Source organism: Falco rusticolus, chromosome Z (genome assembly GCF_015220075.1).
Source record: "Falco rusticolus isolate bFalRus1 chromosome Z, bFalRus1.pri, whole genome shotgun sequence".
NCBI classification, from domain to species: Eukaryota; Metazoa; Chordata; class Aves; order Falconiformes; family Falconidae; genus Falco; species Falco rusticolus.
The window spans coordinates 71,699,017-71,716,536 of NC_051210.1; the positions used below are offsets into that span (position 1 = coordinate 71,699,017).

General features: G+C 43.9%; 1 protein-coding gene across 1 annotated transcript; it reads right to left on the reverse strand.

The window, feature by feature from the left end:
* Positions 1-309: 309 nt before the first annotated feature.
* Positions 310-14,741, reverse strand: DNAJC21 (DnaJ heat shock protein family (Hsp40) member C21). Its single transcript, XM_037372889.1, is given in 14 exon segments — positions 310-1,212; positions 1,915-1,990; positions 2,382-2,572; positions 5,235-5,274; positions 5,657-5,812; positions 6,055-6,142; positions 6,496-6,647; positions 7,907-7,949; positions 7,952-8,071; positions 8,074-8,209; positions 11,936-12,058; positions 12,976-13,099; positions 14,134-14,227; positions 14,558-14,741. Coding segments are annotated over 14 exon segments (1,605 nt in total). The 5' UTR covers positions 14,655-14,741; the 3' UTR covers positions 310-1,047.
* Between the last annotated feature and the right edge of the window lie 2,779 nt (positions 14,742-17,520).

Consider the following 17,520-nt stretch of genomic DNA (forward strand, 5'->3'; position numbering starts at 1 on the left):
GTCAGTAAGAGCTGTACATTTATCATTCCACTTTCATTCAAATTCTAACATTTAAATAATTCCTTGACTAAATAAATATTACATGTGAACTTGTGGGTGAAGGAGAATATTCTACCATTTTGCGTGATGAGTTGAAACTTTAGAGGAACTTAGTTAATGCAAGATCATCAAGTCTGGAAAATTTCACTCTACGGGCTTGCTAAGCAACATACAGCCCTTGCTGAGCACTGCCTTCTCCAACTGCACTGACAATTCCTGTGTAAAACCCATTTCCACTTGAAAAACATGTTTGTTTTTTTTTTTTTTTTTGTGCTACTCAAGATCAGGTAGATCATGCACTTGAACAGAGTGCAATACCAATTCCTGTGTTTTTCACTAGAAATCAGAACAAATTTAATTTATTCACTCATATTTATTTATTATTTCTACCTTCATTTATTCCAGCAAGGCTCTTCCACTAGACTTGTTTTTTCGCAACACATCATGCAGGTAGATGTACAAAACCAACAGGAATTGTCAAAACTGATTAACCAGCATTGTCATTTTACTCTTTTGCCCTTCTGTCTGCTGTTTATAATGTAATTAAGTAATTTGAAAGGGCCCTTGGGGATGGCAGAAGAAAAGCCTGTGGTTTTCCATGTCTTGGTGATGTTTCGTCTTTAATAAATGATCAAAGAAACACAGGCCCTTCTGTTGGCTGAGCTCAGCCATCTCCAAAGAAAGGCAGCAAGTGTTAAAAGAAGAAATTATTTTCTGTGTGTGGAAAGTTTCTACAGGAATACAAGGTGAGTAGCTGTGACTTACTGTTTCTCCACCCCCAATGTGAAAGCGGCTGAGATGACAGGTCAAATCTAGTAATTAAAGAAAGGCAGATAAAACCAGAAGAAAGCACAGGTTCCTTCACAAGAAAATACTCTTTTTGTTGCATCTTCCTTTTTTTCCCATAAGTAGTCTTGCTTGTTTAACTCTGGACACAGGCAGTGTGCACCCTTCAGTTTTGGGAGAGTTTTCATGTACAGTTCTGAAGACTGTCACTGTAACAAAGTTCTATCTGTTCTTACGTTTCTCTTTTTTGTTTCTGGTGTTTACAGCTCCATTTACAGCCGGTGCTTGTGTGGCTTTTGCATGTTTTGTGGCTTTTAGGTGTTCAAACAGTTTATTTCGGGATGGAAATGCACAGTTGCAGGTTACACAGTAGATGGGAACTTCGTTCTGCAATGAGGAAAAAAAAACCCCAATGCTTCATATTTGTATGGAACACGTAATAAATACAACAATTTGTTGCATACAGTTCCTCTTAAGACAACAAAATGTGAATAAGCTGTTTGTTTCTATTACAGACACTCCATTAGTGATTAACAACTAAATATGTGGCTTTAAAAAATCACAAGTATAACTTCTTGAAATTTGGGAGAGTACTAAGTAGAACCCAGAAGAAAAATAGAAGCATTGCAAATCTAATTCAAGATAATACTTTTGGTCTCACCTGATTATATACATAACACTTCAGGCTCTCGGATCTAGCGAATTTAATATGTCTTGGTTGTAATTACTGCAAGATTTTGCTCTTTCTGGGAAGCATCAATATCGGGAAAGATGCAAAACAGTACTGCCTGTCACCTGCCTGATGAGAACAGCTCTGTCTGCAGTTGTTTAATTTGTTTGCTTTGAACTGCCTTGGATATGGAGCTTTAGCAACCCCTAGAACTGAAATGTAGTCCTGCTCGTCTGAGAGAACAAGAGCTGATGTTCCAGTCTCCTAGCTTCTATTAAAATTACATGGTTAGAAATACCTGTATAGTTAAAAAGTAAGCAGAAAACTGAAACAGAATTTGTGGACTGGAGGTGATCAGCCAGCTAACCTTGTTTGTAGTAATATGACCACCAGCTTTTAAATAATGTGACTTGACATACCGTTGTTGGGTGCTCTGAAGATGCCTTAGCAGACTTTTTTGCATCCTTGGCTTTTTTTCCTTTAAGCTTAGCACTGCTGACAGACAAACAGAAACCAAGATCAGTGCACAAGAACGTTCAACATTTAAGAGCTTCCAATGGTTTTTGAATATTGTCTCCACTGCTTTCCCTTGTTCTTCCTTCACACAACACAATACAAGTGCTTCCAGCAAAAAAATAAAGCAACTTAATTTATATGATCAATTCTTGATCTCAAGATGCAGCTAGATGATCAACCAGGTACTGGTAGGTGATGTGGCAGGGAACTGCAGTCAAACACCATTTCCGGAGTAGGTCCTAACACCCCATGTTTCATATCATTTATTCAACTGCATAGCCCCCCATTCACGTTGGTGAGTAAATCTAGACTTGACAGAATCAAACAACACAGAACACAACAGTGACTGCAGTATTGAGAGTGAGCGCACCTTTTTACTTCAGCTGTTGCTTCATTCACTTGGCCAACATCTTCTGTAGCACTTGCATCCTCTGACATGGCACATCTTTGGCCATCATTTACCAGCTCCTCTGCTGAGCCACTGTCCTTGTCCATGCTGGGCACCTCCTTTTGTTCAGCTGTTTCTTCATCAGTACTTCTATCAAAAGAGTCCTCATAAGTCTGTCCAAACAGAAGAAACGCAAGTTAACTACTTCAAGTTCATTAGTGATATGTTTGTAGTATTACACTCGTTCACCTGAAATGGGTGGGTGGGGAGAATAAAGCCATGGATCCTCTTAAATTTACTGTGTTTTCAGTGAGATTGTAACAATTAAAACCTTAGTTCAGATGTGAAAGATGCAGCCATCTGTTGTTGATGTTGTCTAAACTCCTGAATCCTTGAACTCTTGAGTGTTTTACTATATGTGCACTGAGTTTAGGTCAGGCCGACCCTCTAGAGTTGTCAAGAACGATGAATGAAAGAACTTCTAATGAAGGGGGTCAGCCTAAGGAAAGACAAAGAGCATCCTCTCCTTGCCGGGCAAGCCGTACGCACTTAGATTACCTCGTTCGTGTGAAACTCCAGTTAGTTGGCTCTCAAGGTCTTTAGCCTCACCCTAGAAGTGAACTATCCTCACTAGCAATACTAAACATCACACCCCTTAAGGGAGAGTCCCAGGCCCACTAAAAGACCCTTCCTCAGAGAGCAAGTGTAGTCGTAAAATAAGTTGGGTGATGGATATGCAGATGTGTAGCAAATCCCTCTGGGCAGGGAAAGTGCAGTAAGATTCTGCATACCGTGTTTGTAACTTTGTACTGCGGTGTGCTGGCTGTGTTCGCCAGCATCCTGACCTGTGCAACTCTGGAATAAAACAGTTATCCCGTCTCCGTGTGTAAGATTGGCTTGTTGCACACCAGGAACAGACTTCTGCTTTAGAGACAACAATAAGAAACACCAATAAACAGCCTCTAAAACCACACAAGAGGAGAATGAAGGTAGCTTTAAATTACACACAGGGCTCATTCTGTTCTGGCTGCAATTTCACATGACAAGATAGTGGCTTTTCTTCTAACTTCGTAGTCAATCAGCTCAATATTAGATCAAACATACGCATGTAAATGGTTAACAGATCGGTCTGTTTTTTAACTTGAAAATAGTAAGACAGGCCTTGGGAGAAGGAACAGGCACCATAAATACATCAATCTAAGGCCTAACAAGATAAGCTCAAGGAGAACCAAATGGTTAATGAAAGCAGACAGAAAATTACTTGAACCGTGTGTGAACCAGCCTAATTAACATACTAAAAGATCCACCCTGGAGCAAAGAAAGCCCCCAGCTAACAAAGCCCCCTCCCCACAGAACATGCCAGGTGAAAAAAGTAATACTGTACCTTTTAATGGGAGACAAGACTGGTAAGAACCAGTGAAACTTAAATGTCACGAAATGTCATTATTAACAATCGTTCAAAGTATATAAAATGTTTTAGCAAGTGTTAAGAGGTGCAGCTTTGTGGATTTACAACCCAGCACCCACCTCTGCACAGACATGCGATAAATGGGATCTCGGCTCTGCATATGAGATTGGCTCTTTGTACACTGAGTAACGAACTCCATTTGTGAGACAACAGTTCTACAAAATGTTAATTATTTAGACTAAATACCTGCTTTAGGACACTTAAGCCAAAATAACTGAGCTGACTGAAGCTAGACACACTGTACTTTCCCTCCCTAACATTAGAAACACTGGCAGTCTTTTCCATGTACCAGAAGACAGAGGTAGACTTGGCAAAAGGTCAACGCTTGAGCCTGTCTGAAGCAAAACACAGCTCTCAAAAGCAGGATAACACATTTGGCCTAACACTACATTAACGCAACACTATCACCTGTAAGTCTCAGCTACCTGAAAAAAACTTGGCTAATTACCTTCAGGAAAAGAAAACGAAAACCACAGCGATTCCCTGCACCCCATAAAGCTTGGTAGAGGACAGAGATTATGTTTCCAGAAGAATATTGCTGCACAAGATTCTAGCTCATGCTAGGCAAGAGTGGCACCTACTGTCCGGGCCGCAGAAGAGCTTGTGATCAAACGTGGGAGACAATCTCACTGGGACAAGGCTAGGATTAAGCTAGTAAGCAGGCAGGTAAGAGCTGAAAAGGATCAAACTTGAGGAAGGCTGACAGAAAACTTTGCTCACTATGGCACTCCTGCCACTCAAGCCTGAAACAGCTTGCAGTTCTTGAATTTCACCCTGTTGCCGTCAGCACAGATCTGTCAAATCCTGCATAGACTCAAAACCTAGAGTACAACAGATGGGTGCTACTTGTGTTTACAATTCAAGTGAAAGGTGGAATGGATGTGTTTGTTCCAACAACTACAGTGTCGGCAGGATGCCAATACTGTGTTACTTCGCCCACCCCACGTTAGAGATTAGCAAATAATACATTATACGAACTCTAGCAACCGAAGCAGAAAACCACCAACACAAAATGGAGCTGCTAACACACTAAGGCCATTGCTGGTCTTTCTGATCAATTCCTTGCATTCTCCCTATCTGCCCATTTCCATCCATTTTCCTTACACTTCAGAGTGTAGCCTTTTTAGATCCAGCACCACATTTATTAGGATCTGCACAAACAGAACAAAGTGAAGTCTATGAGATGATTATCATAAAATACGATTGTAAGTGTAAAAAAATTATTTTGCAGTCAAAGAATTACAAATTTAAAAACTCTTCAAGTTCTGTAGAATATCAAGTTCTTATTTTTCAGGACAAAAAAAAACTAGTTAGGAGATAACAGAACTGGGTTGTAAAGTTCCCTGAATATTATTATGACTACATACCATCACTGTTTTCTGTTTCTTCCTCTGCTTCTTTGACAATCTACAAAGATAAGAATTTAAAATCATCTCTTTTTCAATCACATTAATTTTCTATGTATGCCAGCATCCAACTGACAAAAAATACCTAATCAATAAACACTGGCCCTGTGCAAGTTCCTGTTTGAAAAATAATAATTGCTGCTTTTCCTTACCTTCATTTTCTAACTTTAAGAAGCAGAGAAAATATGATACTTATCCTACAACATTCGAATCCAGTCATACTAATGCATGCATTTTACTGGAACTCTGATGCTAGGAAATATTTTAAATCACACAATACTGTGAGTTCCCACACAACTATAAAATATCAGAAACTCCCTCTGAGGCCCTTCCAGACTTGTTAAATCATCAGTCACAGTAAAATTAAAACCAATTTAAAGTACTTCTGCTTAGACACATCTTCTGTTTCTTCCTCCTCTTTGGTATGTATTTCATCTGCATCATCCAAAGACACAGGAAACCTCTCTTCTTCTTCCAGTTGCTGTCGTAACAGTGCTACCATCTCTCGATGCTTCTTTGATTTTTCATGATTCTTCATGCTGTGAAGACCAGCAGATTGTTACTGCAGGTAGCTCTGAGCAAACACTGTTCTACTTACATATAAATTAACAACAGGCCCATTATCCAGCACTACCAAGTATGGAAAATTCTGCTCTGACAATGTCTCTACTAGAAAGACAATACTGACTGTTATGAAGTTAAAAAGTCTTTACAAAACATTTTTTAAAATGTTAAAAAACCCAACAGCCTCACCCCCAAATCCCCAACCACAAGCACTTACGCTTTCTCAGTTTTTAACCGTTTGTCACAAGCAGGGCAGTACAGACCATCAACAAATTCAGCTTCTCCAGTTTCATCATTCACTTTGTCTAAAGAGATCAGTGGGGATCAGAAAGACAAAGTCAGACGAGTGATTTTTGAGTAAGCTGCCCTTAAAAGTCTAGCAAATAGTCATAACACTGACATTCAGCTTCTTTATATTACTGACATGCAGAAGACCATCTCACCAAATCATACATCAGCATAAATTAACCATTGTAGTTTGATGTCTTCTCATATTCAATGGAAAGCACCAGAGAGGGTCAGACTCTAGCCTGGCACCCCTCAGCTGGAGGCAGGGAGTGGCACTACGGTCAGAATTGTGAATCAGGGGCTCTAAGTACAGTGAGCCAATACTCTGGCTGCAACAACTCAATACAGATCATCCCCCTACACCCCATACCTCCAATGCCTTTTGTCTCCTGTTCTTCTAATTCATCTTCATCATCTAATCCATCTCCAAATTCCTTTTCATATTGTGCCTCCATCTCTTGCAACCCTCTCTCCAGATCTGACATCGTTATCCAGCTCTGCTCTTCATAGTGCTCAGCAAGCCTTCAAGTAGAATAATACAGTAACTTCTATGTTGTGTCCATGAGATGGGAATTACAGAAACAGTATTACTTAGAAGAAAACTTGTTCTTTGGCATTTCAGGAGGAAAGTTCTGAACATATGATGGAGCAAAAAATTGTCTGTAGGGCCTGGAAATTTAGGCAGTTAATTTGTGATGTCAATGGGCACATCTACAGTGCAAATAAAGAGGTATTAGCACAGGTGGGTCCTGCTTGAATTTCAGGCAGGAAGTGCTTATGCACCATGGTCAATATGAAGCTGCCAGCAGGAAGGTAAGCTCAATTCTCAAGCAAGATATAGCTTGTTTTACCTGCTGGCAGATTCAAATCCACAAACAGTATAGAGACCCACAAAAGCCACCAGCACATTACTCCTTGACTCTGTGCTAGGAAATGTACCAGCTCAGTTTTCCAAATCTAAGTGTGGCCCCGCGTATCAATCAGTGCCCACAGCACAGCTGAATTTGCTTCAGCGGCTCCTGGACTCAGAATTATCAAGCCATTTGTCAGTAAAGGCATAGCTCTGCTTCATTCTCCCCTTCAGTAAAAAAAATACAGGTAACTTATCACATATACATTATATTACATAATTTTCTTCAATATGCAATTATTTTGCAAGTGCATCTTATTAAAAATTTAAGCTACTTCCTCCCATTTGCAGGAAAAAAGCTCTTCTAGTTGGAAGAATAAATTGTGCTTACACTTGGAGATTGTCTCTTCCTCTTTTGGGAAAAATAAAAGCATTGAAAAAAATGATGCATTAGTCCAATGAAAGGGTCATTCTGAGAGCTATAAAAGAAAGGCAAAACTAAATTCATTTTTTCACTTTCTTTTAGCAGGTGCAGTTCCAAGGCAGATGAAGCTGATCTAAGTCCAGGCTGTCACAGTCCTGTTCTCCTCATTTCAAGCATACATTCTTTTTTCTTTGAAGTAACAATGATAACAATTAACTTTTACTTAAGTGGGGAAGTCAGATCATGCTGGATTCTGTGCTATTGCAGCCAGTTACCTGCAGCACACAGATAACTACTCCCTGGTTATCTCATATCTCTACATGTCAATAAAATGCAGAGGACACTCAAGTTTTAAAAAGCTGAGACCTGAGACTAATATATAACAAAACAATACAATATTTTCAAGGACGTAAAAGACCAAATGGAGCTACTGTTAGAATCTAAGTCTACACAGATCCACATGGATAGTTTCTCCAAGTTAAAAGAAAAGATCTGTTCCATATTTACATACTTGGCTTGTTTGATTTCTGCTGCCTCCGAAATTCCTCTGCTTCCTAGTTTTTTCTGCATTTTGTTGTTCTACAAGTTTTCTGTGAGCCTGTACTCTTTTATCCCTTTTACGAATAAAGGCTACTAGCTGACGGACCAGTTCTTTCTCTTTTCTGGCTTTACTCTTGTTTTCTTGTTCTCTTTTTCCATAGCTCGTTTCTCCCAGCGGTTTGAGGCTTGTCGTGTGTCATATTCTTCTTTCCAGGCAAAGTTTTTCTGAGTACAGAAACTCTGCCAATATGCATAGAAAGGGTGGACTACCTGTTGAGAAAAAAGAAAAAAATTGAACAAGTTAGGAGCAGGGACAAAAACCATACCAAGTAAATTCAGGACTTTTGTAGGAGTTGTGTCCTCTATACAGGCCACAGTTTTCCCTCAGAGTGTAAGTAAACCACATGAAGGTTTAGAGAAACCTCTAATATCATTCTTAAAATTTCAAACCATGCCAAATCAACAGCCTTGTCTAAACTATTCCAAACTGCAACTTCTACAAAGTATCTCCTCATAGGATTGAATCGTGCTGACTCTAGTGCTTGGTTACTTAGCCGTGCTGTACTTTCCTGTCAAACTGAATCAGATACACTACTGTCTGCAAGCAGGCATATGCACATATTGCCCAAGAACCACCATACTAAATTACACCAAAGGTCAGCCATTCGTTTCCAACAGCAGCCAAAGACCAGCACAATAAGAGCAATAAAATAAATACATGCACATAATGCTATTTTGTCTCTGTATATCTCTCCGTCTGAGCGAAACAGAAATTAATAGCCCTTGATGGACTTTTATTTCATTAATTTGTTTAATATTTCTTTATTAACCCATGTAAATTGTTGGCACATACAATAGCAAGGAACCATGAATTGCATAATTAATAATGTGACAAGATGCACTTAACTGCTGTTCTGTTAGCAACTTAGCACTGAAGGTTAAAATGATGCCCTCTAGCTCTGAATGTAACAGAAACACTAATGATCTTCCTTATTCTCTGTCGCGACGGAGGGAAGACACAGTCACTCAATATGAGTGATCAGCAGATTTGTTATTGTCCCTTACAGTCACCTTTTATGCCTTGTTATAATTAGCTCATACATATTACAAAAGTTAAGCTCATTATTGGTTAGTTGCCTAAATACCAAGCCCGCCCCTAGTTTTCTTCTGTAGTTATCTGTTCCCACCTGCAACATTCTTTTCCCACCGAAATTTCCTGTTATTGTCTAACAAGAACAGCCAAGGACGTGTATTTTGCTTTACTTCAGATAAGCTGAGAGCGATGTGCATTTTTGTCCAGCCGGCTGGACTATGTATGTGACCCTTTCAGCTAGCCAGTTATCCACAATTGTCTCTTCCTTTTACTATGCATAAGTAAATGCTGTATTAATATAAAATGGCATAATAATTATTTTTTGGTTTTTCTACTCCTCTCAAGTAATTATTAACCTTCTGCATTTTGTATATTCAGGAAGCAAGATAGATGTAAACTCCCTTCTTACATTACTTGCCACATTAAGCTGCGTTTTTAGACTTACTTCTACCTGCTACTGTTTGTTTTTTATACCTCATAGAAGTATTTAACTAACAGTTAAAATCTTTTCTAGTATCCCCTCTTCTCCTCCTGCCATAGTATTCAAATGGACTACAACTATCAACACCTCAACGCTAAGTTCTAATGGCCTATCTATAAGCAAAGGTTCATGGCTGTGGCCTTTGGCAGCTAAGTCACTACGGTTTTTCCCTGCTATCACAAAACTCCAGCTCTATAATAACCAATCAATATGAATATTAATCAATAACTTAAGCGAGCTTAAGACTCCCTGTGTCAGACTTCTGCTTCAGAAGGGGTTATTCTGTGCAGATCAATTGCTGGCCATCAATGATGACAGGGATCACTCTCCCCTTCACCAGCTGTATGAGCTAGACTTTCCTCCTCCTCAGCAGCTACCTGAAATACAAGCGCATCTCTGATTCTCTGGAAGACTGTACAGCAGCTCTTGCCAAACTCCCAGGTGGTGTTTTGTCTACTAGTATATCTTGAGCCAATCGCTTTTGTTCTGCATCTAATTGACCTACAAGTCTTTTCTCCCATGAAGACCTGCAGAGTCACGACTTAAGTATATCTCCTTGGCTGCCTGGCACTGATCTAGCTGCCTCTCAGGCTTCTTGCGAATTAACTCAGTAGACTGAACCAGAGGTCATTCGCATCACAGATTTTGAAGCCTCTGCAGAGTTTTTGTAGCCCCCTTCTAAAACTCTTTTCCCACGGTACTCCCACCAAGTACAGAAGTAGGCATGTAAGCTGGGATCTCTGACAGTGTAATGTCTTCGTGATTGAATATAACAGAGATGACAACATTCCCATTTAACTGAATTCATAAATGAAATCTTTATGAATCCCCTTAAGCAAAAAAGTGCTGCTTCCAAAACAGTGTGACAAGGCAGATGTCAAAGCATGCTGGTGCTAGAATTCCAGCCATTTTTGCAGTTATTGACGCACAAATCTGCATCTATAATCGTTATCTATCCCATGGCCTCAGATAAAAACAGCTTCCAAATGATGTTTCAAGGTAACCCATAAAGAGGGATTTTAGCAGTTTCAGAGGCACTAATATTCTTTCCGGGAAAGATTTCCATTATGTTAAGCCATCCTGTAATTTACCTGACATTCAAACACCCATTGTGACACTTTTCAGTTGATTTGTAACTTCGTTTCAAACTCCAGAGTTGTTTTGTACCATTGAAGTTAAATTTTTGCAGAATTTTTCAGAATGCAATTTAAACTTCATAATAGTTAGTCTACAGTACAATTCTACTAGAAGTGACAGGGAGAAGCAGCGTCTACAAAAAACATTCAGTACTCTTGATATGTGCAGTTATTCACTGGGGTAAGTGGTATGCTTTACTATTTAATTTCAACACAGGAATACCGCTAACTTCAAAAAACTTTGTAGGCCTGCAGAATACACAAATAGTTGGCAAACCAGCTAACAAAAGTCAAACACCCCACACACATTTTCTCTTCTTGCTTCCCAAAGGAAAGCATGCAATATTCTGGAAATTAATCTTATACAGAATAATCGTAGGTGAAGAGCATCACAGTGGAAGTTCACATTGCAGGTCAATTACCCATCTGTGGATAAATGGCTAGCTGAAAAAAGGTCTCATAGACAGTCCAGCTGGCTGGACAAAATGCACATCGCTCTCAGCTATCTGAAGTAAAGCAAATACACTGTCCTTGGCTGTTCTTGTTAGACAATAACAGGAAGATTTCGGTGGGAAAAGAATGTTGCAGGTGGGAAAGAATAACTACAGAAGAGAAACTAGGGGCGGGCTTGGTATTTAGGCAACTAACCAATAATGAGCTTAACTTTGTAATATGTATGAGCTAATTATAACAAGGCATAAAAGGTGATGTAAGGGACAATAAACAAAGTCTGCTGATCACTCATATTGAGTGACTGTGTCTTCCCTCCGTCGCGACACATCTCCAGTTTTCTAAAGGCTGTGTTATGCAGTGCTATGCAGTTTTGCTAAAGGAAACAAGACAGTACATGGTATTTAAAAAAAAAAATTACCTCAATATCCTTTTTGTAATGTAAGGTGCATTAAAACACCAGTAAATCATTCTCACCAGGACGCAAAGCAAATCTGTCTTTTGTTTACAGGCCTTGTGCTGCACTTAAGTTCCATTGGCATAATTAACGGTTAGCCCTGTTAAGTGTTTGTCTGACAACCTACCCTAAAAGCTTGGCTAAAAATATAGTCCAACAGGAAATACCAATTTTAAATCACCTAAATTATTATGAATCAGAACACAGGCACTTCCTTTATAGTAATGGATGGTCTAGCAGTAGTAAGCAGTAGAAAAGACAGCAGCTACATAGTTTGGATTCACCTCAGAGCAAGCAGGAACCTTTCCTTCGATTTCAGTGTGTGACAAGTAATGACTTAACCGTATTACTTTCAGTTCAGATTTATTCTTGCTCTTACCGTATCATAGTCACTTTGCGAATATCCAAACATAGGGAATTCTTCAGTATCTTCTTGGGTTGTATATTGCAGCTCTTCTTTTGCAATCTTTTCAAAAACTTGTCGATAGACTGTAAAGAATCCCTGATATTAAAAAAAAAAGTTTCAACTCATTTTGCACAGCTCAATCATAGATGTACAAATGCTTAGCTACAGTAGTGTTAGATAAACATCGCAACTCTGGAACAGTGGCTCAAAAATCAGGGCAAAGGCCTTGTAAGCACTTGCCATAGATAGCAAGTCCCTTCTATTTAACAAAGTTCTTAATCTCTCACATTCTTTTTATTTCCATCTCCTCCGTGTAGTCTCTGTCCCTCTCAGATATCAAGCACCTGTATTCAAATCTTTACACACACAAAAAAAGTTTCAGCATGCTGGAGATGTTGGTAAGTTTCTGGTTACACAGGGATTGAGTTCTGAAGAAGTTCCAATATAAAATTCAATATTAAATACCCTATCTTTTTAGATTAAGATATTTCTAACTCATTCCTAGTATAGTAACATGAAGACAGATAGGAATTTTCTCTGGCAGAGGTTTTTCTAATCACCTGGACCTTTTTAAGTTACGGTGAGTATCTTAAAATCCAAGAAGGAATTCAATTATAGGAGCACACTTTTGCTGAGGACTGTTGCTATATTGCTTTTCCCATGCCACGCCCACCCCAGTTTGAAGCATCCTAGCTTGCTAAAAGGTATTTCTGAATAAACAGATGGTCTTGCAAAACATTGGAATGCTTCACTATATAACTTCAATAAATAACATACACACACTCCGCAGTTGTATGGTATAGTTGGAAGTTATGACTAAGTAACTGTTGGACAATAAGCAGGAATTAGATCTTCCCTAAGCATACAGCATAAGTTTTGTCCTAGAAAGATTTGCGTAAGCATTGTTACTACCTGTGCTAAACAATTCCACACATAGCTTTCCAACATGAAGCAAATGCCAACACTTCTCATGAAATTTAAACTTGTTCATTAAAGATGAACTAATTCATTACCTTTTCATCATCTCCATATCCAGAGTAACAGCTAACAGTGAAGTAGCGCAGCAGATCTAAACTATCATCTTGATAGTCTCCATCAAGTCCTCCTTTCAGCAGAATCTCCCTGTGATTATCATACCTATCAAAAAATTCACAGTATCAAGGCTGTACAGCCACAGAACATTTCCCATTGCTGGTGAGCTAATACAGCACATGTATCACCTCGATGCATAGCTTAGCCCAGTGTCTGGAATTTGCAACTCATATCAAAGTCTTCAGAGAGAAAAAAAAAGACAGGCTCAGTAAATACTCTCTCTTGACCTTCAGTTTACTTAGTCTTACTCTAACTGCAGTATCTATAGCAGCAATTTCTTAATGGGCGGCTAGCAAACACATTTGAGTAATATGCATCAATAAGCTTTCAGAAATGGGTAGGACATTATTTATACCATCACGTGCTTTAAAAACACACACAAAAAACCCCACGTCATACGTTAGCATTTAAAAACTGAAAACCAGTACTTCCCTTTCAAGGAAGGCACACTCAGTACAGGTGGCTCTGGCTGCATAATCTGGTAGACGCTCCGGCCCGTTTGAAAAACAAGCGACACAGAACACTTAAAGTAGCAATCTCTTTGAGAGACGTGTGTGCTGTTTCAAATGAGGCCTATTACAGAAACACGACACCATGTACGTCATTAAGGCTTACAGTCTGCAGCAGTCAGTAGCATACTAAACATCTACAGGCACCCTGGCGTGGTGCTGGCTCTTCCCCCTCAAGGCAGAGAGGACTGTGACCAGGGGAATGCCTACGCTAACATGCAAGCTGCCACCTGCTCTGGGAGGAAGGAACAGAGGCCAACCTGGCCTGTCTCCAGAGTGTTCCTCAGCGCCCAGCCCAACCACCTGCCAAAGCACTGCGAGGAAGGTGCGGGTGCGGCTGGGCCTCCCCGTGGCTGCGCTGCGCATGGTGCTCAGCGCCTTCAAAACCAGAACCAAACTGGCCGCTGCTGCCACCGAGGTCCCTTCAAAACCAGAACCAAAGCGGCTGCTCCTGCCACCGAGGCCCGTGCTGACCTGCAGCAAGGCCCAGTGAGAAGCAAATTCAAAGTCCTGGCTGAGCCAGCACTACAGAAGTCTCTCCCCGGCCGCCACCCGACACGCACGACTCACCAGGCCCTTTCCTGGGGGTCACTGAGAACGTCGTACGCTGCCTGGATTAACTTGAACTGCTCCGCTGCTTCCTCCGCGTTCTCTAGGTTTTTATCTGCAAGACAGTTTCAGAAAACCTGCGAACGGTTCAGGGCACGACGGCGGCGCCCGCCACGGCCCCTCCGGCCACCGCGGAGGGCACGCCGAGCCGGAAGCGCTGCCGCCGAGCACCGAGCGGCCCGGCCCGGCCCCGCTCCCCGCCGGCCGCCGCCACAGACCCGGCGCGGCCCGCCACCGCCGCAGCGCCCAGCGCAGCCGCCTGCGAGCACACGGGGCTTCTCTCCGCGTAGGCGGCGGCCGGCGGGGCCAAGCGAGGCCGAGGCGGGCCGAACCCCCCGCTCAGGCCTGCTGCCGGGCCCGCGGAGGGCGGGCGGCGCGGCCATACCTGGGTGCCAGCGCAGCGCCTGCCGGCGGTACGCCCGCTTCAGCTCCTCCTCGGCCGCGTCGCGCTTCACGCCCAGCACCTCGTAGTGGCACTTCATGGCGGCGGGCCGGGCCGTGCCGTACCGTACCGCGCCGCGCCGTACCGCGCCGCCGGCCGGCGCTTCGCCACACGCGGCACCCTCGGCCTCGGGCTGCCCCCGCCCCCCGCCGGCAGCGCTGCGCGGGCGGGAGGCGGGGCGGGAGGCGGGGCGCAGGCCGCGGGAGGGGGCGGGGCCGCCGCCCGGTGCCTCTCGGTGCCACCCGGTGCCCACCCGGTACCACCCGGCGGGCTGGCGGCGGCGGGGGGCACACGGGGGGTGCCGTGCCCGTCCTACCGCCGTGCCGGCCTCGCAGGCACCCGATGCGACATAACCAAGCGCCTTGTGCTAGAGTCGCCTGAGTGCTGCGGGGCGCAAACGATGCGAGAAAATACGGTGAAAACCCTAAAACTGCTGCGGGCAGGAGCTGCACAGGTGACAGAGACACCAGCCCGCGACAGGAGCCTCGCGGGCTGCCGGAGAAGGCCCGGGGCTCGGGCCACCCGGCGCTTCACAAGGGACGGTTAGCACCGATGTAGATGAGCTCCGCGAGAATGTAAATAAGGAGCCTTCCGACAGGGACTGGTAACCGCTAGAAAAAAACCAACTGCTGAAGAGGTAAGACTCAAGGGCACTAGGATAAAGGAACTGTGGTGGTGGGAGATCGCGACCTCCTACTCAAATCCCCCCCCCAGACGGTGGATGCCCGCTCGGGGAGCATGGGTAGTGAATTTAAAATGAACTGTACCTTTAAACTGAGGTGAGACGGCAACTAACCAATAACTAGTTAGTAGGTGTAGACTTAGGGCGGAACTAACCAACCTCGCTGTGTTACGGGTACAATTACGGGGGCAGGCTGGGAGGAGCGACCCCTCCCCTGCACCGGCGCTGCTATGACCGCCGCCGCTCTGCGGCTCCTCCGGCTGCGGAGCCCGGTCCCGCCCGCCGCGGGGCAGCTGCCGCCTCCCACCCCGCCGGCCGGGCCGGGTGAGCCCCGGGCCCCGGTAGCCATACGGGCCAGCCGCGCCCCGGAGCGTGCCGCTCGCCACGGCCACCGGCGCTGCGTGCGGTTTGGGCGCCCCGGTGTCCGAAGGACATGGAGCTGCTCGGGTGTGCCCAGAGGAGGGTGAACCGAGATGGCAAAACGCCTCCCGGGCAAAAGGCATCGGAGGAGCGGCTGAGGGCACCCGGCTGGGTCAGCGGGGAGAAGGCTGAGGGGGGCCTCATGGCAGCTGCGCCTCCCCAGGGCCGGCGGCGGAGGGGGAGCCGGGATCCCTCTCTGGCGGCAGCGGCCGGCACCGGGGGGTGGAGTGAAGCTGCGTGTGCTGGTTTTGGCTGGGACAGAGTTGATTTCCTTCACAGAAGCTGGTGTGGGGCTGTGTTACGGATTTGTGCTGGAAACAGCGCTGGTAACGCGGGGCTGTCTGCATTACAGCTGCGCAGCGCTCACCCCGAGCCAAGGCCTGTTCTGCCTCTCACCCCACCCCACCAGCGAGGGGCTGGGGGGGCACAGGGGGTTGGGAGGGGGCACAGCCCGGACAGCTGCCCCCAGCTGACCTCAGAACCGTTCCATACGTTGTTTCTCCCTCAGCATACAAAGCTGGGGGAAGAAGGAAAGGGGAGACAGTCAGACTTACCATGTTTATCTTCCCAATTTCACATGATGGAGCCCTGCTTTGGTGGAGATGGCTGAACACCTGCCGGCCCATGGGAAGTGTGAGCTAATTCCTTCTGTTTTGCTTGTGTGCGCAGCTTTTGCTTTAATTGTTGAACTGGAATTATCTCAACCCATGACTTTTCTCTTTCATTCTTTCAATTCTCTCCCCCATCCCAGCACAGGGGGGGAGCGAGCCACTGGCTGTGCGGTGCTTAGCTGCCAGCTGGGGTTAAACCATGACGCTGCATCAAGAGAAGTTCAGGCTGGACATTAGGAAAAGGCTCTTCACTGAAAGGGTGGTCAGTCCCTGGAGCTGGTCACAGCACCAAACCTGCCAGCGTTCAAGGAGCATCTGGACTGTGATCTTAGTCATATGGTTTAGTGTTAGGCTGTTCTGAGCAGAGCTGGACTTGATCCTCATGAGTGTCAGCTAGAGATATTCTTTGATTCTATGTATCAGACCACGTGAACTGAACAATTGCCTCTATTTACCAGCCTTTCCAATCAGATGGCACACAAACCACCTCATTGCAGCTGTGCCCGTTCAGCACCAAGATGCCAGAGGCTGAAACCAAGAAGAACCAAGTAGGAACAGGGCACAATCAATACCTTGAAACACAGGGAAGCTGGATGAGCGGACAGAGAGACAGCACTAGAATCAGTGGAAGAACCAGGTCATAAGGTCTGGAACTGGAGGCTCCCCAAGAGGTCTATAATAGTTTGCTAACATTAGTCAAGAAATGTTTCTTGGAATCAAGACTTTAGCTGAGCACTACAGAGAAATTCTCACCTGATTTTTTAGTCTGGTTGGAGGCTGATGCCATTAGGCTTTCTGTGAGAGAATGGCTGTATGCTCCTTTCCTGCCCTAGTAACTTACAAATGCAGTGAACTCATTTAACTACTCTGGCAAAAGGGCAGACTCGCAGACATTTCTTAAAATCCATGCTTTTAAGCACTGTTCCTGTAACAGAGAATCATGGGCAATTCTACTTCAGGCCACTGCGTATGGTTTTGATACCCAACCTCTTGTCTTCAGGGAACCTGCAATGAATTTGGTATTACGGGCTAGACTCCGAAGTTAGCCTGTTTCTCCCCCATAGCTGTTCAGGTCCTGTGAATCTTATTAGGCAGAAGAGTTACCACAGTCAAAAGCAGCAGCCTTTTTTACTACCAATTAAAAAAAAAAAAAGCAATTAAGAGGCTGTAACTCTTTGCATTCCCTAGGGACT